The 26685-nt window shown below is 48.8% G+C and overlaps 1 protein-coding gene across 8 annotated transcripts in view; it reads right to left on the reverse strand.

The window, feature by feature from the left end:
* plekha6 (pleckstrin homology domain containing, family A member 6) overlaps window positions 1–26685 on the reverse strand; it is a 68442-nt gene that overhangs the window by 27160 nt on the left and 14597 nt on the right. For 7 of the 8 annotated variants that reach the window (XM_056438647.1, XM_056438641.1, XM_056438643.1 and 4 more), the window contains exons 3-12: window positions 21945–22025; window positions 21720–21834; window positions 21486–21602; window positions 21276–21348; window positions 16519–16619; window positions 6426–6595; window positions 5367–5903; window positions 4066–4528; window positions 3627–3713; window positions 2975–3028 (exon numbers count right to left, since the gene is read on the reverse strand). In XM_056438647.1, coding sequence (XP_056294622.1) covers window positions 2975–3028; window positions 3627–3713; window positions 4066–4528; window positions 5367–5903; window positions 6426–6595; window positions 16519–16619; window positions 21276–21348; window positions 21486–21602; window positions 21720–21834; window positions 21945–21949 — 1722 coding nt within the window. In that variant the 5' untranslated portion in view covers window positions 21950–22025. Of the gene's footprint in view, window positions 1–2974; window positions 3029–3626; window positions 3714–4065; window positions 4529–5366; window positions 5904–6425; window positions 6596–16518; window positions 16620–16701; window positions 16821–21275; window positions 21349–21485; window positions 21603–21719; window positions 21835–21944; window positions 22026–26685 lie in introns of those variants that run through there. The other variant, XM_056438648.1, reaches the window with a different exon arrangement.

Raw genomic sequence — 26685 nt, forward strand, 5'->3', positions numbered from 1 at the left:
TTTATGAAGAACAACCTCCTCTCTCCTCTCTCCTCCCTCCTCCCTCCTCCCTCCTCCCTCCTCTCTCCTCTCTCCTCCCTCCTCCCCTCTCCTCCCTCCTCTCTCCTCCCTCCTCCCTCCTCCTCCTCTCTCCCTCCTCCCTCCTCTCTCCTCCCTCCTCCCTCCTCTCTCCTCACTCCTCACTCCTCTCTCCTCTCTCCTCTCTCCTCCCTCCTCTCTCCTTTCTCTCTCCTCCCTCCTCTCTCCTCTCTCCTTTCTCTCTCCTCCCTCCTCTCTCCTTTCTCTCTCCTCCCTCCTCTCTCTCTCCTTTCTCTCTCCTTTCTCTCCTCCCTCCTCCCTCCTCTCTCCTTTCTCTCTCCTCCCTCCTTTCTCTCTCCTCCCTCCTCTCTCTCCTTTTCTCTCCTTTCTCTCCTCCCTCCTCCCTCCTCTCGCCTTTCTCTCTCCTCCCTCCTTTCTCTCTCCTTTCTCTCTCCTTTCTCCCTCCTCCCTCCTCTCTCCTCTCTCTCCTCTCTCCTCCCTCCCTCCTCCCTCCTCTCTCCTTCTCTCTCCTCCCTCCTCCCTCCTCTCTCCTCCCTCCTCCCTCCTCTCTCCTCTGTCTCTCCTCTCTCCTCCCTCCTCTCTCCTCCTTCCTCCCTCCTCTCTCTCCTCTCTCCTTTCTCTCTTCTCCCTCCTCCCTCCTCTCTCCTCCCTCTCCTCTCCTCTCTCCTCTCTCCTCCTTCCTCCCTCCTCTTTCCTCCCTCCTCTTTCCTCCATCCTCCCTCCTCTTTCCTCCCTCCTCCCTCCTCCCTCCTCCTTCCTCCCTCGTCTCTCCTCCCTCCTCTCTCCTCCTTCCTCCCTCCTCTTTCCTCCCTCCTCCCTCCTCCCTCCTCTTTCCTCTTTCCTCCCTCCTCTTTCCTCCCTCCTCTCTCCTCCTTCCTCTCTCCTCTCTCCTCCTTCCTCCCTCCTCTCTCCTCTCTCCTCTCTCCTCCCTCCTCTCTCCTCTTTCCTCCCTCCTCCCTCGTCTCTCCTCCTTCCTCTCTCCTCCTTCCTCCCTCCTCTATCCTCTCTCCTCCCTCCTCTTTCCTCCCTCCTCTCTCCTCTCTCCTTTCTCTCTCCTTTCTCTCTCCTCCCTCCTCTCCTACTGGGGCACAGCTGGTCTGTTGAGGATAACGTCACCATTCAGGTCGTGACCTTGAGCTTTCCTCAAGCACCTGGAGGTTCAGCTCAGATTACCGAGAGCAGAGCAGCAGCTCAGAGACTTTAACCCTTGTGTTGCCTTCGGGTCATTTTGACCCGATTCAATATTTAACCCTCCTGTCGCCTTCGGGTCAATTTGACCCGATTCAATGTTTAATGTCGGTGTTCTTTCGGGAGTCAACAAACAAACATAAAGTACCTCACACTTAAACTTGGAAAACAATATTAATTCTAATAATTTTCTGGAAATTTTAATAGCTGGGGTCATATTGACCTCAAGGGTATAAAGGTAACAGGAGGGTGAAACATTGAATCGGGTCAAATTGACCCGAAGGCAACACAAGGGTTAAGGCTACTTCACAGGGAAGGAGGAGAGGACACGAAGGAAATGAGAACGTAGAGGAAAACCTCAAGGAGGTCACGTGACATCGTGTGACGTCACGCGATGTCACGTGGTCTCACGTGGTCTCACGTGGCCTCACACGATGTCACGTGGTCTCAGGTGGTCTCACGTGGCCTCACACGATGTCACGTGGTCTCAGGTGGTCTCACGTGGTCTCAGGTGGTCTCACGTGGTCTCAGGTCGTCTCAGGTGGTCTTACGTGGTCTCAGGTGGTCTCAGGTGGTCTTAGGTGGTCTCAGGTGGTCTCAGGTCGTCTCAGGTGGTCTTACGTGGTCTCAGGTGGTCTCAGGTGGTCTCAGGTGGTCTTACGTGGTCTCACGTGGTCTCACGTTGTCTCACGTGGTCTCAGGTGGTCTCATGTGGTCTCACGTGGTCTCAGGTGGTCTCACGTGGTCTCAGGTGGTCTCAGGTGGTCTCAGGTGGTCTCACGTGGCCTCACACGATGTCACGTGGTCTCACGTGGTCTCAGGTGGTCTCACGTGGCCTCACACGATGTCACGTGGTCTCATGTGGTCTCACGTGGTCTCAGGTGGTCTCAGGTGGTCTCAGGTGGTCTCAGGTGGTCTCAGGAGGTCTCAGGTGGTCTCAGGTGGTCTCAGGAGGTCTCAGGTGGTCTCAGGTGGTCTTACGTGGTCTCACGTGGTCTCACGTGGTCTCAGGTGGTCTCAGGTGGTCTCAGGTGGTCTCACATGGTCTCACGTGATGTCACATGGTCTCATGTGGTCTCAGGTGGTCTCAGGTGGTCTCACGTGGTCTCAGGTGGTCTCACGTGGTCTCAGGTGGTCTCAGGTGGTCTCAGGTGGTCTCAGGTGGTCTCAGGTGGTCTCAGGTGGTCTCACGTGGTCTCACGTGGTCTCAGGTGGTCTCACATGGTCTCACGTGATGTCACATGGTCTCAGGTGGTCTCAGGTGGTCTCACGTGGTCTCAGGTGGTCTCACATGGTCTCACGTGATGTCACATGGTCTCAGGTGGTCTCAGGTGGTCTCACGTGATGTCACATGGTCTCAGGTGGTCTCAGGTGGTCTTACGTGGTCTCATGTGGTCTCACGTGGTCTCACGTGGTCTCAGGTGGTCTCACGTAGTCTCACGTGGTCTCAGGTGGTCTCATGTGGTCTCATGTGATGTCACATGGTCTCAGGTGGTCTCACGTGGTCTCACGTGGTCTCACGTGGTCTCAGGTGGTCTCAGGTGGTCTCACGTGGTCTCACGTGGTCTCACGTGGTCTCAGGTGGTCTCATGTGGTCTCATGTGATGTCACATGGTCTCAGGTGGTCTCACGTGATGTCACATGGTCTCAGGTGGTCTCAGGTGGTCTCACGTGGTCTCACGTGATGTCACGTGGTCTCAGGTGGTCTCACATGGTCTCACGTGAGCCTGAGGGTCCTGCTCCTTACCTGCTGGTCTAAGTACTCCAGGTTGCGCTGCAGCTGAAGGTCTAACATGTCCTCCTGAGCAGCAGCAGCAACACACATGAGAATCACAGACAGGTGAACAACAGACAGACCACCTGTCAATCAAACTCTAGCTCCACCACACAGAGGTCAACAGGTTCTGACCTCTGACCTCTGACCCGGTCCACTACAGCCTCGTTGGTCTAATCCACCCAAACAAAGACGGTCAATTTAGTTTAGTTTGTGTTTTTATACGTGAGAATTCTCTGTTGAATGTGGAAAAGTTCCCAGTAAAGTTAGACATGTGACGGTATGATTACATCACTACTATGTTTTATATATTAGAATAATAATAATAATAATTCACACTTATAAAGCGCTTTTCTAAATACACAAAGACGCTTATATACATTATTAATATGTTTTATATGTAATAATAATATCGTAAAGTAGAACGTGACCCCGTGACCTCGGGGGGGTTCTGTCTGCATGACGTCATCGTTCTTATAATTCATATGTACTAACACACACACACACACACGAGTAGACTGATGCACATGTGAGACATGAGGGAGGAGTCGTGGGGCTCAGAGTGAGATGATGAAGACGAGCAGCACGTACTTCATGATATGAAGACGTGAGGAACAGAACATACCATTCTACTGTGGATGGAAGGGGACACGGGGTAGTTGTAGTGGTATAGTCCTTGACTTAAGGACCTCCTATCACCAGGGTAGTCATACTGAAGGAGGGAGGAAGAAATGAAGGAAGGAAGGAAGGAAGGAAAGAAGGAAAGAAGGAAGGAAGGAAATAAGGAAGGAAGAAGGAAGGAAAGAAAGAAAGAAAGAAGGAAGGGTTGAAGAAAGGAAGGAAGGAAGGGAGGGAGGAAGGAAGGAAGGAAATAAGGAAGGAAGGAAGGTTTTAGAGTCAGGTGAATATTGTTACATCATATTTACACTTCTCTTGCATAATAATCATGTCCAGTGATGACCGCCGTGGTCACCACGGTGACCATCACCATGGAGACCACGGCGGTCATCACCATGGAGACCACGGCGGCGAGCAGCCGTCTGACTCTGAACTCGGCGCCTCACCCGTGGCGAGCTGAGCGACCTCCTCAGGCCGTAGGCGGCCGGGTCGGCGTACACCGCGTCGTCCCGCAGCCGGAAGCGCTCGAAGGGCGCCGACGGGGATCGGGCCGGCGAGGCGAAGTGCGGCGGCCCCGGCGAGTAGCGCCCCCCCGACGAGGAGGACGGCGACCTGGGCACCGACCTGGAGCGCGGCTGGATGGACAGGCGCCTCATGGCGGGCTCCGCCCCGCCGTAGTGCGCCGGGCCCCACTGCTCCCTGCTCATTGGTCCGTACAGCGGAGGGGGGCGGTCCCTCAGCGAGTGGCGCTTCTCCTCGAAGGTCCAGCGCCGGTCGTACCCCCCCACGGCGGAGCAGATGCTGTCGGGTCGCCCCCCCGGTGGGTACAGAGGGTACTCCTCCACGTACGGGGGGCCGCCGGGGAACCCGTAGTACTCACCTGAGGCCCCGGGGTAGTAACAGGAGGGGCTGGGGGCCACAGGGGGACCACCAGATCAATTATACATGTATATATATATACATATAGATACGTATATATATATATATATAAACATATATATATATATAAACATATATAAATATATATGTATGTATAAACATATATATTTATATATATATGTTTATACATACATATATATGTATACATATATTTATATATAAACATATATATATATGTTTATATAAATATATATATATATGTATAAACATATACATATGTTTATATATAAACATATATATGTATATAATATATATGTATGTATATATATATGTATGTATAAACATATATATATATATGTTTATATAAATATATATATATGTATTAACATATATATATGTTTATATATATATATATAAACATATATATGTATATAAATATATCTGTATGTATAAACATATATATGTATATATATATGTTTATATAAACATATATACATATATTTTGTTTAATATTGTGTAGGTCTTAATTATGTAAAGTATTAAATCAATGCACGTCAGCTATCTTATAACCTTGACAAGACCTTATTATAATTACAGTCAGGTCACAGTGAGGTCACACTGAGGTCACACTGAGGTCACACTGAGGTCACAGTGAGGTCGCACTGAGGTCGCACTGAGGTCACACTGAGGTCACACTGAGGTCACACTGAGGTCACAGTGAGGTCACAGTGAGGTCGCACTGAGGTCACACTAAGGTCACAGTGAGGTCACACTGAGGTCACTGAGGTCCCTGTAAACAACCCTCCAGCCTCCCTGTGGTCTCCTGGTGCTCCTGGCGCTACATGCTCCGCCTCCTCTCTCCTCCTACCTGTGGAGGTCCTCCTGGGAGGCCATGACCCTCCTCTGGTTGACCCACTGCTGCAGCTGGGCCATGGAGGTCTTCCTCTGGGCCGCCCTCTCTGGAGCCGTGCTGGGCACGAAGCCCCTCCTCAGCACCACGTTGTCCTGCAGCTCCCGGGGGTCATGTGACGGGGCGCCGCCCTGCTGGTGACCCCGGGGGGCGCAGTGTCGACTGTGACTCCTGGACGGGGGAGGGGCTTTGCTGGTGTTGCCCCAGCCGTTTGGATGGTGACCGCGGTGAGCCGGGTGGTCAGGAGCAGGTCCTCCTCCTCCTCCTCCTCCTCCTCCTTCATCTTCTCCTTCTCCTCCACTCCCTCCTAGTCTCGCGTTGTTATTTTCCCCCACTTGGTCGGAGCCGGGGGCGGATAGGGGCGGGGTCTCAAGGCGGTCAACCCCATTGGCCTTGGGGTAGGGGCCGGCGTCGTGGTGCGTCTGTGTGTGCGGTGCCGGTCGCTCCGTTGCCGTGGCGACCGCGGCGGGGTTGAGGTCCACGGCGGCGTTCATTCTGGAGGAAGAAGTTTGTTTGTTATCAACAGAGACACAAGCGAGAGGCGTGTGTGTGTGAGCCTGTGTGTGTGTGAGCCGTCTGTGTGTGAGCCTGTGTGTGTGTGAGCCGTCTGTGTGTGTGTGAGCCGTCTGTGTGTGTGTGAGCCGTCTGTGTGTGTGCGTCTGTGTGTGTGCGTCTGTGTGTGTGCGTCTGTGTGTGAGTCTGTGTGTGTGTGCGTCTGTGTGTGAGCCGTCTGTGTGTGTGCGTCTGTGTGTGTGTCTGTGTGTGTGTGTGTGTGTGTGTGTGTGTGCGTGTGTGTGCGTCTGTATGTGTGCGTCTGTGTGTGCGTGTGTGTGTGTCTGTGTGTGTGCGTCTGTGTGTGTGCGTCTGTGTGTGTGCGTCTGTGTGTGTGCGTCTGTGTGTGTGCATCTGTGTGTGCGTCTGTGTGTGTGCGTCTGTGTGTGCATCTGTGTGTGTGCGTCTGTGTGTGTGCGTCTGTGTGTGTGCGTCTGTGTGTGTGCGTCTGTGTGTGCGCGGCACCTCTCGGCCCGCGGCGTGGCGCCCCCTGCCGCCTCGCTCAGGGCTCTGATCCAGTCCTCCTGGTCCTCATGGCGGTCGGCGCTGAAGTAGAAGGTTCTGGTTCCGGTCTGCTGGGCCATGCAGAACACCACCGGACCCCTCAGCTCCCCCTCCTCCTTCTCCAACTTCACCTGCAGGGGGCGCCAGAGAGACACGAGGGCCGCGTTAGTCCCGTTATGAGCTCATCAATAACCTTCAAGGGGTCAAGGTCATCGTGGTTACAGGTCAAACACAGAAACACATCATGTGTCCTGAAGGGACAGAGACTCAACGTCTCTGATGTGGGGGAGGCGTGGAGGTCTGAGGACTAACGTGTTGTACGCTGGACAGATCTGAACCTCTGACCTCTGACCTCTGACCTCTCACGCTTCGTGCTCAATTCGAAGTCACATGCATTCCTAAAGACCGGACAGGTAATAAAGAAATATCAAGGTGCATCCTCAGGATGCTACTTGATAAACACGCTGTGAGAGCCGTCTTCAGAGCCTTGATGGATGTGGACACGAGGAGCACCTCCTCCTGAAGGGAGCACCTCCTCCTGAGGGGAGCACCTCCTCCTGAAGGGGAGCACCTCCTCCTGAAGGGAGCACCTCCTCCCGCAATACACACTGAAATACATGAAATAGAACAAAATAAAAACAATCACAACTAGAATGGGCACTTGGTAGAGCGCATACCTTCGCATATCACAAGATTGGGCATTGAATTATGAACATTTTGGCATTAGTTGCATGCCAATTGGACAAAAATGTATCGTGCTATGGTAAAAAAAGAGTTTGACCTTTCCATGACCTTGACCTTGACATTTGACCCGATTGATCCCAAAATCTAATCAAATGGTCCCCGGATAATAAACAATCATCCCACCAAATTTCATGCGATTCAAGAACATTTTGACCTGTTCATGACCTTTGACCTTGACCTTTGACCCGATCGATCCCAAAATCTAATCAACTGGTCCCCGGATAATAAACAATCATCCCACCAAATTTCATGCGATTCGGTTCAATACTTTTTGAGTTCTGCGAAAGATTTTGACCTGTTCATGACCTTTGACCTTTGACCCGATCGATCCCAAAATCTAATCAACTGGTCCCCGGATAATAAACAATCATCCCACCAAATTTCATGCGATTCGGTTCAATACTTTTTGAGTTTTGCGAATAACACGCATACAAATAAATAAATAAATAAATAAATACACGGCGATCAAAACATAACCTTCCGGCATTTTCAATGCGAAGGTAACAACATGATCTCGGACAAAACAACTTCAGATATGCACCACCAGAGGGCAGCACAGGCCTGTTGGACCGAGACACGTTCACTGACATTCAGTAAACATTGGCTCTGGTTGTTTGGATGCTGTTGCAGGGCCACGCCCCCTCCCCCTCCTCCCTCTCTGCTCTCTACCTCCTTCTGCCTCATGGAGGCCTGGGTCATGGTCCATTCCGACTACTAATTATTCATTAAATGTTTTTTTTCTGTTTCTTGGGAATTTTTGCTGATCGAGCACATTTGTAATTTGTCATCATGGACTTTACTAAATAAACTGAATTTAAATATAATCTCCCCTTCTGTATGCTGCTATTATTTATTTAATTATTGGGTTCCAGTAAGTGTCCTGATAACCTGTTTTACACATTTACACATGTGATCCACTGTGTGTGTGTGTGTGTGTGTGTGTGTGTGTGTGTGTGTGTGTGTGTGTGTGTGTGTACATGTGTGTATGTGTGTGTGTGTGTGTGTGACAGCAAGAGGAAATGATGTCACTAAACAGGAGTCACTTCCTTCCACGCTGGAGCACTCTGAGGCTCCGCCTCCAGCAGCGATGTCATTGGCTGAAGTGGCTGAATATTAGATAGATAGATAGATAGATATGTACTTTATTAATCCCCAAGGGGAAATTTGTCGTAACAGTAGCAGCACCAATAAACTAAACACACAAGAATAAAAAATAAAATATAAAAAACAGGGATGAAAGATAAAGATGAATAGAATACACAATACAATACTAATGACAAATTAAATTAAATATAAAAATATTAAATATACAGGACTGTCTCAGAAAATTAGAATATTGTGATAAAGTTCTTTATTTTCTGTAATGCAATTAAAAAAACAAAAATGTCATGCATTCTGGATTCATTACAAATCAACTGAAATATTGCAAGCCTTTTATTCTTTTAATATTGCTGATTATGACTTACAGCTTAAGAAAACTCAAATATCCTATCTCTAAATATTAGAATATCATGAAAAAGTATACTAGTAGGGTATTAAACAAATCACTTGAATCGTCTAATTAACTCGAAACACCTGGAAACACATTTTCAAATGTTTGATTTTGTTTTGCTGTTATAAATCTTTTTTTTACTTGGTCTGAGGAAATATTCAAATTTTATGAGATAGGATTTTAGAGTTTTCTTAAGCTGTAAACCATAATCAGCAATATTAAAAGAATAAAAGGCTTGCAATATTTCAGTTGATTTGTAATGAATCCAGAATGCATGACATTTTTGTTTTTTTAATTGCATTACAGAAAATAAAGAACTTTATCACAATATTCTAATTTTCTGAGACAGTCCTGTAGACAGTGTGCAAAATGCAAAGTGTGTGTATGTGTGTAGTGTAAATTAAAATGAAGTGTGTGTGTATGTGTGTAGTGTAAGTAAATGAAATGTGTGAAGTGCAGATCAACATAGTGTGGATATGAAGTTATTATTGCAGTTATTGCACTATGATCTGGCAAGAGGTGATCTGTTGTAGAGCCTCATTAAGAGACAGAAGTAACCTAGCAACAGAGGAGGGTCTATGGGAAGTGTGTGTGTGTGTGTGTGTGTGTGTGTGTGTGTGTGTGTGTGTGTGTGTGTGTGTGTGCAGCATCCCTCCTTTGTCCTTCCTTTGTTCATTCATTCATTCAGAGGGAGAAGGAAGTGAAGGAGGGAGGAAAGGTGACATATCAACATCATCTCACACACTTCATTTAATATTTAGTCAAATAATTTGAACAAATGGAAAACAAAGCACAGAAGGATGTAGAGAGGAGAGGAGGAGAGAGGAGAGGAGAGGAGGAGAGAGGAGAGGAGGAGAGGAGAGGAGGAGAGGAGAGGAGGAGAGAGGAGAGGAGAAGAGAGGAGAGGAGGAGGAGGAGAGGAGGAGAGGAGAGGAGAGGAGAGGAGAGGAGGAGAGAGGAGGAGGAGAGGAGGAGAGGAGGAGAGAGGAGAGGAGGAGGAGAGAGGAGGAGAGGAGAGGAGGAGAGAAGAGGTGGGAGAGGAGGAGAGGAGGAGAGGAGGAGAGGAGAGGAGGAGGAGGAGAGGAGAGGAGGAGGAGAGAGGAGGAGGGGGAGTGGAGTAGAGGAGAGGAGGAGGAGAGGAGGAGGAGAGGAGAGAGGAGGAGGGGGAGTGGAGTAGAGGAGAGGAGAGGAGAGGAGGAGGAGAGGAGAGGAGGAGAGGAGGAGGAGAGGAGAGGAGGAGAGGAGAGGAGGAGAGGAGAGGAGAGGAGAGGAGAGGAGGAGGAGAAGAGAGGAGAGGAGAGGAGAAGAGAGGAGGGAGAGAAAGGAGAGAGGAGGAGGAGGGAGCAGAGAGGAGAGAAGAGGAGGAGGAGAGAGAGGAGGAGGAGAGGAGAGGGAGAGGAGGAGGAGGAGAGGAGAGGAGAGGAGGAGGAGAGGAGAGGAGAGGAGGAGAGGAGAGGAGAGGAGAGGAGAGGAGAGGAGGAGAGGAGAGGAGATGAGAGGAGAGGAGAGGGAGGAGGAGAGGAGAGAGGAGATGAGAGGAGGAGAGAGGAGAGGAGAGGGGAGAGGAGAAGAGAGGAGGAGAGAGGAGAAGAGAAGAGAGAAGAGGAGAGGAGGAGAGAGGAGAGGAGGGGAGAGGAGAAGAGGAGAGAGGAGAGGAGGAGAGAGGAGAGGAGAGGAGGAGGAGAGAGGAGAGGAGGAGAGGAGAGGAGGAGAGAGAGAGACACACACACACACAGACACACACACACACAGACACACACACACACACCTTCAGTCTCTGCAGCTCCAGCCGGATGTTATTCATTAAGATCTAAAGGTCTGGATTCCTGCCGGAGGAACGTGTCCTCCAAAGATCCAGACGGACGTGGAGGACAGGTGGTCTGACATGTGGACCAGCACCATGTAGACCAGTGGTCCCCAAACTACGGCCCGCCTCCCCATGTGGCCCCGCCCCCTGATCAATATCAGAGACGTGTTCCGATTTATTATTGTTTTCACCTGGCCCGCTGCCGTTGAGGCTGCAGTGAGACGCGGAGAAAATGTGAAGTGGTGCTCTTCTTCACAATAGAACATCTTTGATGGACGTGTTGCGTCTCGGCCAATCAGCGTTCAGATGTCCACAGCGTTTGGGAAGTTAGGTTAGCTTGAATGTTAGTCCGCTACATCTGCTGCCGTCACGCTGCACGGTGTAGCGATGCTAACAAAGTACCCGTACGTTAAAAACGATGTGATTTAGCATATTTTTAGTATCGATACTTCATTAAAAGAGCGATCAGAGCGCACGCGCTGCTCCGCTCCGTTAAATGCTGTCTGCACGCGCAGCGCTCACAGCGTGATGCGCACACAGGTGAGCGCATTCTCACTAGCACCCCCACAGGAGTACAAGAGTACTACAAGAGTACTACAAGAGTACTACAGGAGTACTACAGGAGTACTACAAGAGTACTACAGGAGTACTACAGGAGTACTACAGGAGTACTACAAGAGAACTACAAGAGAACTACAAGAGTACTACAAGAGTACTACAGGAGTACTACAGGAGTACTACAAGAGTACTACAAGAGTACTACAGGAGTACTACAAGAGTACTACAAGAGTACTACAGGAGTACTACAGGAGTACTACAAGAGTACTACAGGAGTACTACAGGAGTACTACAGGAGTACTACAAGAGTACTACAGGAGTACTACAAGAGTACTACAAGAGTACTACAAGAGTACTACAGGAGTACTACAAGAGTACTACAAGAGTACTACAGGAGTACTACAAGAGTACTACAAGAGTACTACAAGAGTACTACAGGAGTACTACAAGAGTACTACAAGAGTACTACAGGAGTACTACAAGAGTACTACAAGAGTACTACAGGAGTACTACAGGAGTACTACAAGAGTACTACAGGAGTACTACAAGAGTACTACAAGAGTACTACAAGAGTACTACAGGAGTACTACAGGAGTACTACAAGAGTACTACAAGAGTACTACAGGAGTACTACAAGAGTACTACAGGAGTACTACAAGAGTACTACAAGAGTACTACAAGAGTACTACAGGAGTACTACAAGAGTACTACAAGAGTACAGAGTACTACAAGAGTACTACAGGAGTACTACAGGAGTACAGGAGTACTCACAAGAGCACTACAAGAGTACTACTAGAGTACCACTAGAGTACCACAAGAGTACTACAGGAGTACTACAAGAGTACTACAAGAGTACTACAGGAGTACTACAAGAGTACTACAAGAGTACTACAGGAGTACTACAGGAGTACTACAAGAGTACTACAAGAGTACTACAGGAGTACTACAAGAGTACTACAGGAGTACTACAGGAGTACTACAGGAGTACTACAAGAGTACTACAGGAGTACTACAAGAGTACTACAGGAGTACTACAAGAGTACTACAAGAGTACTACAGGAGTACTACAGGAGTACGACAAGAGTACTACTAGAGTACCACAGGAGTACTACAAGAGTACTACAGGAGCACTACAGGAGTACTACAAGAGTACTACAAGAGTACTACAGGAGTACACAGGAGTACTACAGGAGTACTACAGAGTACTACAAGAGTACTACAGGAGACTACAAGATACTACTAGAGTACCACTAGAGTACCACTAGAGTACCACTAGAGTACTACTGCAGTACCACTAGAGTACCACTAGAGTACCACTAGAGTACCACTAGAGTACCACTAGAGTACTACTGCAGTACTACAAGAGCACTACAGAGTACTACAGGAGTACCACAAGAGTACTACACAGGAGTACTACAAGAGTACTACAAGAGTACTACAGGAGTACTACAGGAGTACTACAAGAGTACTACAAGAGTACTACAGGAGTACTACAGGAGTACTACAAGAGTACTACAAGAGTACTACAAGAGTACTACAGGAGTACTACAGGAGTACTACAAGAGTACTACAGGAGTACTACAGGAGTACTACAAGAGTACTACAGGAGTACTACAGGAGTACTACAGGAGTACTACAAGAGTACTACAGGAGTACTACAGGAGTACTACAAGAGTACTACAGGAGTACTACAAGAGTACTACAGGAGTACTACAGGAGTACTACAGGAGTACTACAAGAGCTCTACAGGAGTACTACAAGGAGTACCACAGGAGTACCACAAGAGTACTACAGGAGTACCACAGGAGTACCACAGGAGCACCACAGGAGTACTACAGGAGTACTACAAGAGTACCACAGGAGTACTACAGGAGTACTACAAGAGTACTCACAGGAGTACTACAGGAGTACCACAAGAGTACTACAGGAGTACCACAGAGTACCACTGGAGTACTACTGCAGTACCACTAGAGTACCACTAGAGTACTACAAGAGTACTACTAGAGTACCACTAGAGTACCACTAGAGTACCACTAGAGTACTACAGGAGCACTCACAGGAGTACTACAAGAGTACTACAAGAGTACTACAGGAGTACTACAGAGTACTACAAGAGTACTACAAGAGTACTACAGGAGCACTACAGGAGTACTAAGACAAGAGTACTACAGGAGTACACAAGAGTACTACAAGAGTACCACAACAAGAGTACTACAAGAGTACTACAGGAGTACTACAAGAGTACTACAGAGTACTCACAGAGTACTACAAGAGTACTACAGGAGTACTACAGGAGTACTAGAGTACTACTGCAGTACCACTAGAGTACCACTAGAGTACCACTAGAGTACCACTAGAGTACCACTAGAGTACTACTGCAGTACCACTAGAGTACCACTAGAGTACTACTAGAGTACTACTAGAGTACTACTAGAGTACCACTAGAGTACCTACAGGAGTACCTACAAGAGTACTACAGGAGTACCACAAGAGTACTACAAGAGTACTACAGAGTACCAAGAGTACCACAGGAGTACTACAAGAGTACTACTAGAGTACTACATAGAGTACAAGAGTACTACTAGAGTACTACTAGAGTACTACAAAGTACAAGAGTACTACAAGAGTACTACATAGAGTACTACATAGAGTACTACTAGAGTACTACTAGAGTACTACTAGAGTACCACTAGAGTACCACTAGAGTACCACTAGAGTACTACTAGAGTACCACTAGAGTACCACTAGAGTACTACTAGAGTACTACTAGAGTACTACTAGAGTACTACAGGAGTACTACAAGAGTACTACAAGAGTACTACAAGAGTACTACAGGAGTACTACAAGAGTACTACAAGAGTACTACAAGAGTACTACAGGAGTACTACAGGAGTACTACAAGAGTACTACAGGAGTACTACAAGAGTACTACAATAGTACTACAGGAGTACTACAGGAGTACTACAAGAGTACTACAAGAGTACTACAGGAGTACTACAAGAGTACGACAAGAGTACTACAAGAGTACTACAAGAGTACTACAGGAGTACAACAGTAGTACACTATATATATCATATCTACACGATGACGTCATCACAGCTGTTTACCATAAAGCTCATAAAAAGCATCTAAACATCTCCACTTGTAATAAAGCCCCCCCCCCCCCCCCCTCGGGTCCCGATGACACCCACAGGGTGTCACTGTGACCGCTGCACCCTCAGGACGCTTCATGTTTACTCTGATACATTTAGTGTTTAATCATTTGTTACAACATGACGACTCCTTTCAATATTATATATATATATATATATTAGTGCTGTTAACGCGTTATGATTAAATTACAGGATTAATTAGTTGTTGTTTTTATGCATTTAACGCATGCGCAGAATGAGCTTCCAATACGTCTGTTGTTGGTCGTCTCCACAGCAGCAGCGTGTCACTCTTTCTCTGCGTGTCTCGTTAACACGTCTCGGCTCTCCTCCTTAATATAGTAATATGTTAATATGTTAATATATTAATATTCTAATATGCTAATATATTAATATTTTAAGATATTAATATATTAAAATATGAACATATTAGAATATTAATATGTTAACATATTAAAATATTAATATGTTAATACTCTAATATGTTAATATATTAATATTTTTAATATATTAATATTTTAATATGTTAATATGGTAATATTTTAATATTTTAATATTACACATTTTAAATGTGACGTCCAGAGTCAGGACATCAGCACCTTAACCCTTGGCAAGACACTCTATTGGCTTAGTCTATCTCCACTGCAGGTGTGTGTGTGTGTGTGTGTGTGTGTGTGTGTGTGTGTGTGTGTGTGTGTGTGTGTGTGTGTATGTGTGTGTGTGTGTGTCTGTGTGTGTGAGTGTGTGTGTGTGTGTACACACACTGGACCTTGCACTGGGCAATGCAAAGAGAACAGAGAGGACTAAATGTTCTGAAAAGTGAATAAAAGAGATGTAGAGCGCTGTCACTGTGTGTGTGTGTGTGTGTGTGTGTGTGTGTGTATGTGTGTGTGTGTGCGTGTGTGTGTGTGCGTGTGTGTGTGTGTGTGCGTGTGTGTGCGTGTGTGCGTGTGTGCGTGTGTGTGCGTGTGTGTGCGTGTGTGCGTGCGTGTGTGTGTGACCCTCTGTCAGCAGCAACAACAACAACAACATGAAGTGATATCTGATCAGACCCGGTGTTTCTGATCAGATATCACTTCACCTGATCACCATCTCAACACATCAGACTGGTCTCCCACTGCTCCTCCAGATCCGATTGGCTCTGCAGCATCACAGAGCACCATGTGACTCAGGCCTCCAGCCAATCAGCTGCCAACAACCAACCAGAACAAAACCAGCAGCCTCAGTGATGCAGCCGAGGAGCAACAAGAACCACAAGAACCACAAGAACCACCATCGCACAGGGAGCACTCTCAAAGGTCCTCAAAGGTTCTCAAAGGTCCTCAAAGGTCCTCAGAGGTTCTCAAAGGTTCTCAAAGGTCCTCAGAGGTTCTCAAAGGTTCTCAAAGGTCCTCAAAGTTTCTCAAAGGTCCTCCGAGGTTCTCAAAGGTCCTCAAAGGTTCTCAAAGGTTCTCAAAGGTCCTCAGAGGTTCTCAAAGTTCCTGAAAGGTTCTCACTGGTCCTCAAATGTCCTCAAAGGTTCTCAATGGTTCTCAACGGTTCTCAAAGTTTCTCAAAGGTCCTCAAAGGTCCTCAAAGGTCCTCAAAGGTCCTCAAAGGTTCTCAAAGGTTCTCATTGGTCCTCAAAGGTCCTCAAACGTTCTCACTCATCCTCAAAGATTCTCACTGGTTCTCGAAGGTCCTCAAAGGTTCTCACTGGTTCTCAAAGGTTCTCAAAGGTCCTCAAAGGTCCTCAAATGTCCTCAAAGGTTCTCAAAGGTCCTCAAAGATCCTCAAAGGTCCTCAAAGGTTCTCAAAGGTCCTCAAATGTTCTCAAAGGTTCTCACTGGTCCTCAAAGGTCCTCAAATGTTCTCAAAGGTCCTCAAAGGTTCTCACTCATCCTCAAAGATTCTCACTGGTTCTCGAAGGTTCTCACTGGTTCTCAAAGGTCCTCAAAGGTCCTCAAAGGTCCTCAAAGGTTCTCACTGGTTCTCAAACGTCCTCAAAGGTTCTCACTGGTTCTCAAAGGTTCTCACTGGTTCTCACTGGTTCTCAAAGGTCCTCAAAGGTCCTCAAAGGTTCTCAATGGTTCTCAATGGTTCTCAAAGGTTCTCAAAGGTCCTCAATGGTTCCCAATGGTTCTCACTGGTTCTCAATGGTTCTCACTGGTTTTCACTCCTAACTACAACCTACAGCCAACGTTGGAGAAGCTCTTCCTCTCACAATAACTTCCTGTATAGAACCCATTGGTGTTCCACCATTAAGCGTCATATGATTCATGCGTCCCACCCTCCTCCCAGCCTCCTCCATAGGGTGTCACTGACCTTAAAGGCGAACTTGCGGGTGATGTTGTCCAACGGCGCCACTCCTTGGATCCGGAAGCTGAGCAGCGGTAAACTCCCCAGCACCGCGTCCTCCTTCTCATCTGAGGAGAGGAGAGACGAGTCAGAACCCGGAGACAGAATCCATGATGAGAACACACGCACAGCCGGGTCCAGTTCATCAACCTGCAGGATAAAGACATGAGGAGGAGGAGGAGGAGGAGGAGGAGGTTCAGAGTCAGGGATCCAAGCTGCTCCCTCTCTGCTCCCACGGTGAGAGCCTCCTAGAATAGATATCCATTATGGTCCGAGGGTCCCTGTGATAAGCAGCGTAATGGCTCACACACACACACACACACACACACACACACACACACACAGTGGAAGAGGAGCAGCGGAGCGACTGAATAATGGAAGGAGGCAGAGAGATCTCCTCCTCGTCTCTGTGAGCGCCTACCTCCAGTTTCACCGACGGAGCTCTGCAGCGACTCTCTGCCGAGTGAGAGTGTTTATGTGTGGGTGTGTGACGGAGAGAGAGAGAGAGGGAGGGAGGAGGGAGGAGGGAGGGAAAGAGAGAGAGGTCTGGGGGAGGGGGAAGTGCTTGTGCAATCATACAATACCCTGATCCTTGCTCTGTGTGTGTGTGTGTGTGTGTGTGTAGGTGTGTGTGTGTGTTTGCGTGAGATAATGATCGGCCCATGTGACTCAGTGTTGCAGGAATCTTGGCCCCCAGCCAACTGTACCTGGTGCTCCTCTGCACCAATGACACACACACACCTGCATACACACACACACCTGCATACACACACACACCTGCATAAACACACACATACACACACATACACACACCTATGCACCTAGAGACACACACACACACCTGCATACACACACACACCTACGCACCTAGAGACACACACAGACCTGCATACACACACACACATACACACACACACACACCTATGCACCTAGAGACACACACACACACACCTGCATACACACACCTGCATACACACACACACATACACACACACACACACCTATGCACCTAGAGACACACACACACACACACACCTGCATACACACACCTGCATACACACACATACACACACACACACCTACGCACCTAGAGACACACACACCTGCATACACACACATACACACATCTTTTGTGGTCTTTCATAGGGTACATAATCTAAATCCTCTTCACTAAATGAGCCTCATGAAGATAGTTGAGGTTCTGCAGCTGATCTGAGATCCTCACATCATTATTTAGTCTAAATTAAAATCAGTTTTGTTGTATATAAAATGTTGTATTGATTAAAAGTGATCAACTATAACTCAGCTGCTGCTGCATGGACACCAACACGAGGCGTTCAATGTCTCATCTATTATTCATCCTCCATGGAACCTCCGCTGCTCTCCTCTCCGCTTCTGAACCAGGAGAGAACCGGGGGAACCGCTAAAGAACCACAGCCCTGTTCTCCAGAGGAACCGCTAAAGAACTACAGCACTGTTCTCCAGAGGAACCGCAAAAGAACCACAGCACTGTTCTCCAGAGGAACCGCTAAAGAACCACAGCCCTGTTCTCCAGGGGAACCGCTGCAGTATGCGTCCAGAGCAGCCAGCGCAGCGCCCTCCAGGCCTCTAGAGGGCGCTGCGCTGGCTGCAGGTGTCCATCTTTCCACCATCTTGGATTCTCAGCGACCCCCCAGCTGGGAGTCAGAACATCAACTCAGGTTCTGAGGACTCTCCAGGTCCACCGGGTCATGAAAAGGACCCCACCAGAACCTACAGGTCATGACCTGCATATCGAGAGAGAGACCGGACCCAGGGGGGGTCAGCAGCGCTGTGGACTCTGGACCCTGGACCCTGGACCCTGGACCCTGAACTCTGGACCCTGAACTCTGGACCCTGGACCCTGGACCCTGGACCCTGGACACTGGACCCTGGACCCTGGACACTGGACCCTGAACTCTGGACCCTGGACCCTGGACCCTGAACTCTGGACCCTGGACCCTGGACACTGAACTCTGGACCCTGGACACTGGACCCTGGACCCTGAACTCTGGACCCTGGACCCTGGACCCTGAACTCTGGATCCTGAACTCTGGACCCTGGACCCTGGACCCTGGACCCCTCTCGACCCTGGACCCTGAACTCTGGACCCTGGACCCCTCTCCTCCCTGGTGCCATTCCTTGGCCCTCGCTCTCTGCTGGCATAGTGATTACGGTGGTAAATTGCTCTGTCACAAATTCCTCCCTCCATCGCTCCCTCTCTCTCAGCTTCCACTCCAAAACACAGCTGGGCCGGGGAACGGGGGGGGGGGGGGGGGGGAGCAGACGTGATCAGAATAAGAAGAGATGCAAACAGCTCGCAAGAAACAACAAGAGTACCAACAGATCCCTGAGACCTGGTCCACAATACAGGACTGGAGTACCAACAGATCCCTGAGACCTGGTCCTGGACCTCTCTCTGCATGTCGAGGCTCATGGCAGAACGTTCTCTTCACACTGAGAGATGGTTTCACTCCTCAGGGTCACCTGCCCATGAGCAGCAGCACATCACAAAGAACCTCCCAGGTAGACGCCACTGCTCCCACAAGCTGCCACCGACATCGAGAAAGATATCCATCAAGGAGACTTAGACAACATGTGATGTCATGTGATGTCATGTGATGTCATGTCATGTGATGTCATGTGATGTCATGTGATGTCATGTCATGTGATGTCATGTGATGTGATGTCATGTGATGTCATGTGATGTGATGTCATGTGATGTCATGTGATGTGATGTCATGTGATGTCATGTGATGTGATGTCATGTGATGTCATGTGATGTGATGTCATGTCATGTGATGTGATGTCATGTCATGTGATGTGATGTCATGTGATGTCATGCCATGTGATGTCATGTGATGTCATGTCATGTGATGTCATGTGATGTCATGTGATGTCGTGCCATGTGATGTCATGTGATGTCATGTGATGTCATGTGATGTGATGTCATGTCATGTGATGTCATGTCATGTGATGGCATGCCATGTGATGTCATGTCATGTAATGTCATGTGATGTCATGTGATGGCATGTCATGTGATGTCATGTCATGTGATGTCATGCCATGTGATGTCATGTCATGTGATGTCATGTCATGTCATGTGATGTCATGTCATGTCATGTCATGTGATGTCATGTGATGGCATGTCATGTGATGTCATGTCATGTCATGTGATGTCATGTGATGTAATGTGATGTGATGTGATGTCATGTGATGTCATGTCATGTGATGTCATGTCATGTCATGTGATGTCATGTGATGGCATGTCATGTGATGTCATGTCATGTCATGTGATGTCATGTGATGTAATGTGATGTGATGTCATGTCATGTCATGTGATGTGATGCCATGTGATGTCATGTGATGTCATGTCATGGCATGTGATGTCATGTGATGTCATGTCATGTGATGTCATGTCATGTCATGTGATGTCATGTGATGGCATGTGATGTCATGTGATGTCATGTCATGTGATGTCATGTGATGTCATGTGATGTCATGTCATGTGATGTCATGTGATGTCATGTGATGTCATGTGATGTCATGTGATGTCATGTCATGTGATGTGATGTGATGTCATGTGATGTCATGTGATGTCATGTGATGTGATGTCATGTGATGTCATGTGATGTCATGTGACGTGATGTCATGTGATGTCATGTGATGTCATGTGATGTGATGGCATGTGATGTGATGTCATGTGATGTCATGTGATGTCATGTCATGTCATGTGATGTCATGTGATGTGATGTCATGTGATGTGATGTCATATGATGTGATGTCATGTCATGTGATGTCATGTGATGTCATTTGATGTCATGTGATGTCATGTGATGTCATGTCATGTGATGTGATGTCATGTGATGTCATGTGATGTCATGTCATGTCATGTGATGTCATGTGATGTGATGTCATGTGATGTGATGTCATATGATGTGATGCCATGTGATGTCATGTGATGTGATGTCATGTGATGTCATTTGATGTCATGTGATGTCATGTGATGTGATGGCATGTGATGTGATGTCATGTGATGTGATGTGATGGCATGTGATGTGATGTCATGTGATGTGATGGCATGTGATGTGATGGCATGTGATGTGATGTCATGTGATGTCATGTGACAGGGAGGAGTCGTCTTGGTAGTCGTGAAGTTGTTGAACTGACATAACAGTATCGTCAGCATTTGATGGAGCTGGTGAAACATGTACAGTTTCACCATGACGACAGAACTCTGAACACGGAGGACTGCATCCACTCAGCGCTCTGCACGACATCATTCACCCTGTCACACACTGGTGGGCGGAGCCACCATGTGAGGTACCCCCTGATGGGAGGAGCTACCATGTGAGGTACCCCCTGATGGGAGGAGCCACCATGTGAGGTACCACCTGATGGGAGGAGCCACCATGAGGACGATCTCACATTCATAACATTCATATCGGTCCACACCACAGGAGCAGAGCCGCGGATCAAACCCGTTCCTGCGACCGCAGGACCACCCGCAGAAAACGCTGCAATTCATACATATCTGCTTTATTGACGTGTCTCGTGGGTTAACACCATCGGTGGGCTGCGTGCTCAGCGTCGTGCTCAGTGAAACATAAAGTCAGTCGCCCTCATGTGGCCCCGCCCCCAAACACGGCCTCACATTACAGCGTGTGTGAAGGGGAAACAAGAGAAGAAGAAACCGGAGCACACACCTTTGTAGTAGAAGAGGCATCGGTCGGCGAGCACGAACCACCTCTTGTTCCACTGCTTCACTCCACTGCTGGCCTGCAGGAGCACACAGCACACACTCATTACATCTTCATCTTCATCATCCTCAGGTCACGCTACTTTCACTTCCTTTATGCATTTGTGATCTGATGTAGGGCCTCTCCAGTGGAGCGGTGCAGGTGTGCAGGTCTCACCTGCTTGTACAGCCATCCCTGCTTGGCCACCTCTGCGTTGGCGTTCCTGCGCATGGAGTTGGAACGCTTCCCGAAGGCCGGCGGCACTCTGGGAGAACTTCTGGAAGTCCGAGAGCTCTGCAGGTCAGAGGAGGAGCGAAGGAGAGGAGAGAAGAACCTTCAGATGGTGGTTCTGCAGGGTTGTGGTTGCATTGTTTACGTAGGGTGTGTGTGTGTGTGTGTGTGTGTCCTCACCCGGCTGTAAGCCTGGGGTCCTGGGTTCCGGTCAGACACCATACTGGTACTTATGGAGACGGTGATCTTCTCAGAAGGAGCGTCCGTCTCACCGCTCATGTCCAACGTGCAGAGCCTGGACAGAAGAGCACAGCATGAGCGTCTCCCTCACTATTATTATGATATTATTATTGTCTTTTTGCCCATGTGTGTGTGTGTGTGTGTGTGTGGGTGTGTGTCTCTTACTGCATGTAGGAGTGTGTCGCTGTGGGCTCCTCCAGCTGGAATGGGCTCAGTGCTGCTCCAGCTGGTCCACTGAGGTCATGACTGGAAACACATTAAACATTCATATGGTACCCGGGCATGTCCATCAAAGATAATGGGCTTAACAACAAGGATACAGAGACTAAGTACACTAAACAAGTACACTATGTATGTTTGTATGTTTGTATGTATATATTTATGTATGTACATTTAATATTCTTCTCCTCACCTACAAAGCCCTGATTGGTGAGGCTCCATCAAATCTTAAGGAGCTTGTAGTACCATATTACCCCACTAGAGAGCTTGTAGTACCATGTTACCCCACTAGAGAGCTTGTAGTACCATGTTACCCCACTAGAGAGCTTGTAGTACCATGTTACCCCACTAGAGAGTTTGTAGTACCATGTCACCCCACTAGAGAGCGTGTAGTACCATATTACCCCACTAGAGAGCTTGTAGTACCATGTTACCCCACTAGAGAGTTTGTAGTACCATGTTACCCCACTAGAGAGCGTGTAGTACCATGTTACCCCACTAGAGAGCTTGTAGTACCATGTTACCCCACTAGAGAGCTTGTAGTACCATGTTACCCCACAAGAGAGCTTGTAGTACCATGTTACCCCACTAGAGAGCTTGTAGTACCATGTTACCCCACTAGAGAGCTTGTAGTACCATGTTACCCCACTAGAGAGCCTGTAGTACCATGTTACCCCACTAGAGAGCTTGTAGTACCATGTTACCCCACTAGAGAGTTTGTAGTACCATGTCACCCCACTAGAGAGCTTGTAGTACCATGTTACCCCACTAGAGAGCTTGTAGTACCATGTTACCCCACTAGAGAGCTTGTAGTACCATGTTACCCCAATAGAGAGCGTGTAGTACCATGTTACCCCACTAGAGAGCTTGTAGTACCATGTTACCCCACTAGAAAGCTTGTAGTACCATGTTACCCCACTAGAGAGCTTGTAGTACCATGTTACCCCACTAGAGAGCTTGTAGTACCATGTTACCCCACAAGAGAGCTTGTAGTACCATGTTACCCCACTAGAGAGCTTGTAGTACCATGTTACCCCACTAGAGAGCTTGTAGTACCATGTTACCCCACTAGAGAGCCTGTAGTACCATGTTACCCCACTAGAGAGCCTGTAGTACCATGTTACCCCACTAGAGAGCCTGTAGTACCATGTTACCCCACTAGAGAGCTTGTAGTACCATGTTACCCCACTAGAGAGCCTGTAGTACCATGTTACCCCACTAGAGAGCTTGTAGTACCATGTTACCCCACTAGAGAGCCTGTAGTACCATATTACCCCACTAGAGAGCTTGTAGTACCATGTTACCCCACTAGAGAGCTTGTAGTACCATGTTACCCCACTAGAGAGCCTGTAGTACCATGTTACCCCACTAGAGAGCTTGTAGTAGCATATTACCCCACTAGAGAGCTTGTAGTACCATATTACCCCACTAGAGAGCTTGTAGTACCATGTTACCCCACTAGAGAGCTTGTAGTACCATATTACCCCACTAGAGATTAAAATGGCGCTGTGCCAACGGCTGCTTGTTTCAGTAGTGGCGTTTTGCTTTTATTTTATTGTCTTTTTTTGCACTTTTCCTCTCTTTTTCTTTTTCTTTTCTTTCACGTTTGTCTTAGTTACGGTCGGACACTGGACCATAACTACTTTTTTCGATACTTCTACTGTGGCTTTTGTTCACTTTGTCGTGAGTATCGGAGAGCCACAGCAAAACAATGACGGGGACCGTCGTCTACTCGCGTGCTCAGCTGATCGCGCTGTGCAGGCCGCTGCTTCTGCCTGGAGAAAGACCTGTGATCCCGCTGGAGCTACGGAGAAGGGCTCGTGGTTGCAGATCGGGTGTCAAGCGGAGGGCTAAAACGAGGAGATACAAACCCTCGGTACCGTCGATCATAACGGGGAACGTGAGGTCTTTGGCGAATAAGACGGATGAGCTCGGCGCGCTGGTAATGACTGAGAGGATCTTCCGTGAGAGCAGTCTCTTGTGCTTCACTGAGACGTGGCTACACGCGGACTTTCCGGATCACAGCGTCGTCGTGCCCTGCTTCAGGACTGTTCGGCTGACAGAGACGCTACACAGAGCGGTAAGAAGAGGGGGCGGATCGCTGTTTATGTGAATGAACGGTGGTGCCATCCGGACCATGTGTCCGTGAAGGAGCGCTTCTGTAGCCCGAACATTGAACTGCTGGCCGGGGGGATGCGCCCGTACTATTTGCCGAGAGAGTTCACGTCCGCCATTGTGGTTGTCGTGCGTGCCGCCATCAGCTGACGCTGAGGAAGCTGTGGACACCATCCACTCCACTGTGTCTGCTCTGCTGAATCATCAGCCTGGAGCATTCATGGCTATCACTGGTGACTTTAACCACACCACATTGGAAAAAGCTCTGCCAACCTTCCATCAATACATAGACTGCCCAACAAGGAACAATAACACTCTGGACTTGCTGTATGCTAATACTAAGGACGATACAGCGCCACTGCCCTTCCCCTCGGCAGGTCTGATCATGACCTGGTCCGCTGACACCAGGTCTGTTCCTCTGGTGAAGAGGCTGTGACCACCAGGACTGTGAGGAGGTGGTCTCTGGAGGCTAACGACGCTCTACAGGACTGCTTCGAGTCAACGGACTGGGATGTGTTGTGTGGACCGCACGGGGAGGACATCAACAGGATGACCGACTGCATCACGGAATACATCAAGTCCTGTGAACACACCACCATCCCATCACGGACTGTGCGCTGCTTCCCAACAACAAGCCCTGATCACCAGGGACCTGAAGGCGCTTCTTAACATGAAGAAAGCTGCTTTCAGGTCTGGAGACAGGGATGAGCTGAGGAGAGCCCAGCGCAACCTAAAGGTGAAGCTCAGGGAGGGCAAGGACTCCTACAGGAGGAAGCTGGAGGCCAAACTCCAGCTGAACAACACAAAGGAGGTGTGGTCTGGCATGAAGCAGATAACTGGCTTCAAGGTGGGAGGGAGACAGCCAGGGGGCTCCCTGGAGAGGGCCAACCAGCTGAAGTGTTTTTTCAATAGGTTCAGTTCACAGCCCTCTCCTGTCTCCTCCACACCTCCCCCTCTGTCCCCCCTGCTGAGCTGCACATCCACCGAGCCCTCAATAACAATGGGCTCCTCCACCCTCCCCCCTCTCTCTGTGACGACTGACCAGGTGAGAAGACAGCTGGAGAAACTACACCAGCGCAGAGCTGAAGGTCCTGATGGCATCAGCCCCAGGGTCCTAAAGACCTGCGCCACCCAGCTGTCTGGTGTCCTGCAGCGCCTCTTCAACCTCAGCCTGAGGCTGGGGAAGTCCCGTGCTGTGGAAGACGCCGTGCCTGGTCCCTGTCCCAAAGAAGTCAGCACCATCTGGCCTCAATGACTACCGACCGTCGCCTCACCTCCCATGTGATGAAGGTGTGGAGAGGCTGGTCTTGGCCCACCTCCGGCCGCAGGTGAAATCATCGCTGGACCCTCTGCAATCTGCTTCCCGGCCTCATGTGGGAGTGGACGACGCCATCATCTACCTGCTGCAACGAGCTCAGTCGCACCTGGATGGAACCGGTGTCTCTGTGAGAGTCACTTTGACTTCTCCAGTGCATTTAACACCATCCAGCCACTGCTGCTGAGTGAGAAGCTGCGGGTGGCCGGTGTGGACGCGTCCACCATCTCCTGGATCTCTGACTACCTCACAGACCACAGTTTGTCAGAATGGGGCGTGTGCTGAACGGGGGTCAGTGATGCTGGAACCCACAGGGAACTGTTCTGTCTCCCTTCCTCTTCACCCTGTACACCAGTGACTTCCAGTACAACACGGAGTCATGCCATCTGCAGAAGTACTCTGATGACTCTGCAGTGGTCGGGTGTATTAGGGATGGACGGGAGGAGGAGTACAGGGCAGTGGTGAGTGACTTTGTAAAGTGGGCCGATGAGAACCACCTGCGGCTGAACGTGGCCAAGACCAGAGAGATGGTGGTGGACTTCAGGAGGAAGGCGACAGCTCCTCCCCCTCTGAGTGTCCTGGGAGTGGACGTGGACATGGTGGAGGAGGACCAGTACCTGGTGGAGGAGTACAAGTACCTGGGCGTCTCCATCGACAGCCGACTGAACTGGAAGGCCAACATCAACGCTGTGTACAAGAAGGGATGAGTCGACTCTTTTTCCTGAGGAAGCTTCGATCCTTCAACGTGTGCAGCAAGATGTTGGAGTTATTCTACCAGTCGGTTGTGGCCAGTGTACTGCACTTTGCCATTGTCTGCTGGGGGAGCAGCATCGGAGCCGGTGACACCAGCCGTCTTAACAAACTGGTTAGGAAGGCTGGCTCCATCATCGGCTGCCAGCTGGAGCTCCTGGAACAGGTGGTGGAGAGGAGGACGTTGAAGAAACTGGTGTCCATATTGGACAACCCGGACCACCCTCTCCACCACCTCCTACAGGGACAGAGGAGGACTTTCTCCAGACGCCTCCTCACGCTCCGCTGCCACAAGGACAGATACAGGAGAACATTCCTGCCGACGGCTATGAGGCTCTACAACAGATCACCTCTTGCCAGATCACCCTAACCCTTCATTTCATTTGCTCTGCACTCATACACACACTTTGCTTTTTGCACTCTGTCTATATTTAATATTTTTGTATTTGATTTGTCAGTGTTGTGTATGCATGTGTGTTGTATATTTACATATATATTTTGTTTTGT

Source organism: Pseudoliparis swirei, chromosome 18 (assembly GCF_029220125.1).
Source record: "Pseudoliparis swirei isolate HS2019 ecotype Mariana Trench chromosome 18, NWPU_hadal_v1, whole genome shotgun sequence".
Lineage (NCBI taxonomy): Eukaryota > Metazoa > Chordata > Actinopteri > Perciformes > Liparidae > Pseudoliparis > Pseudoliparis swirei.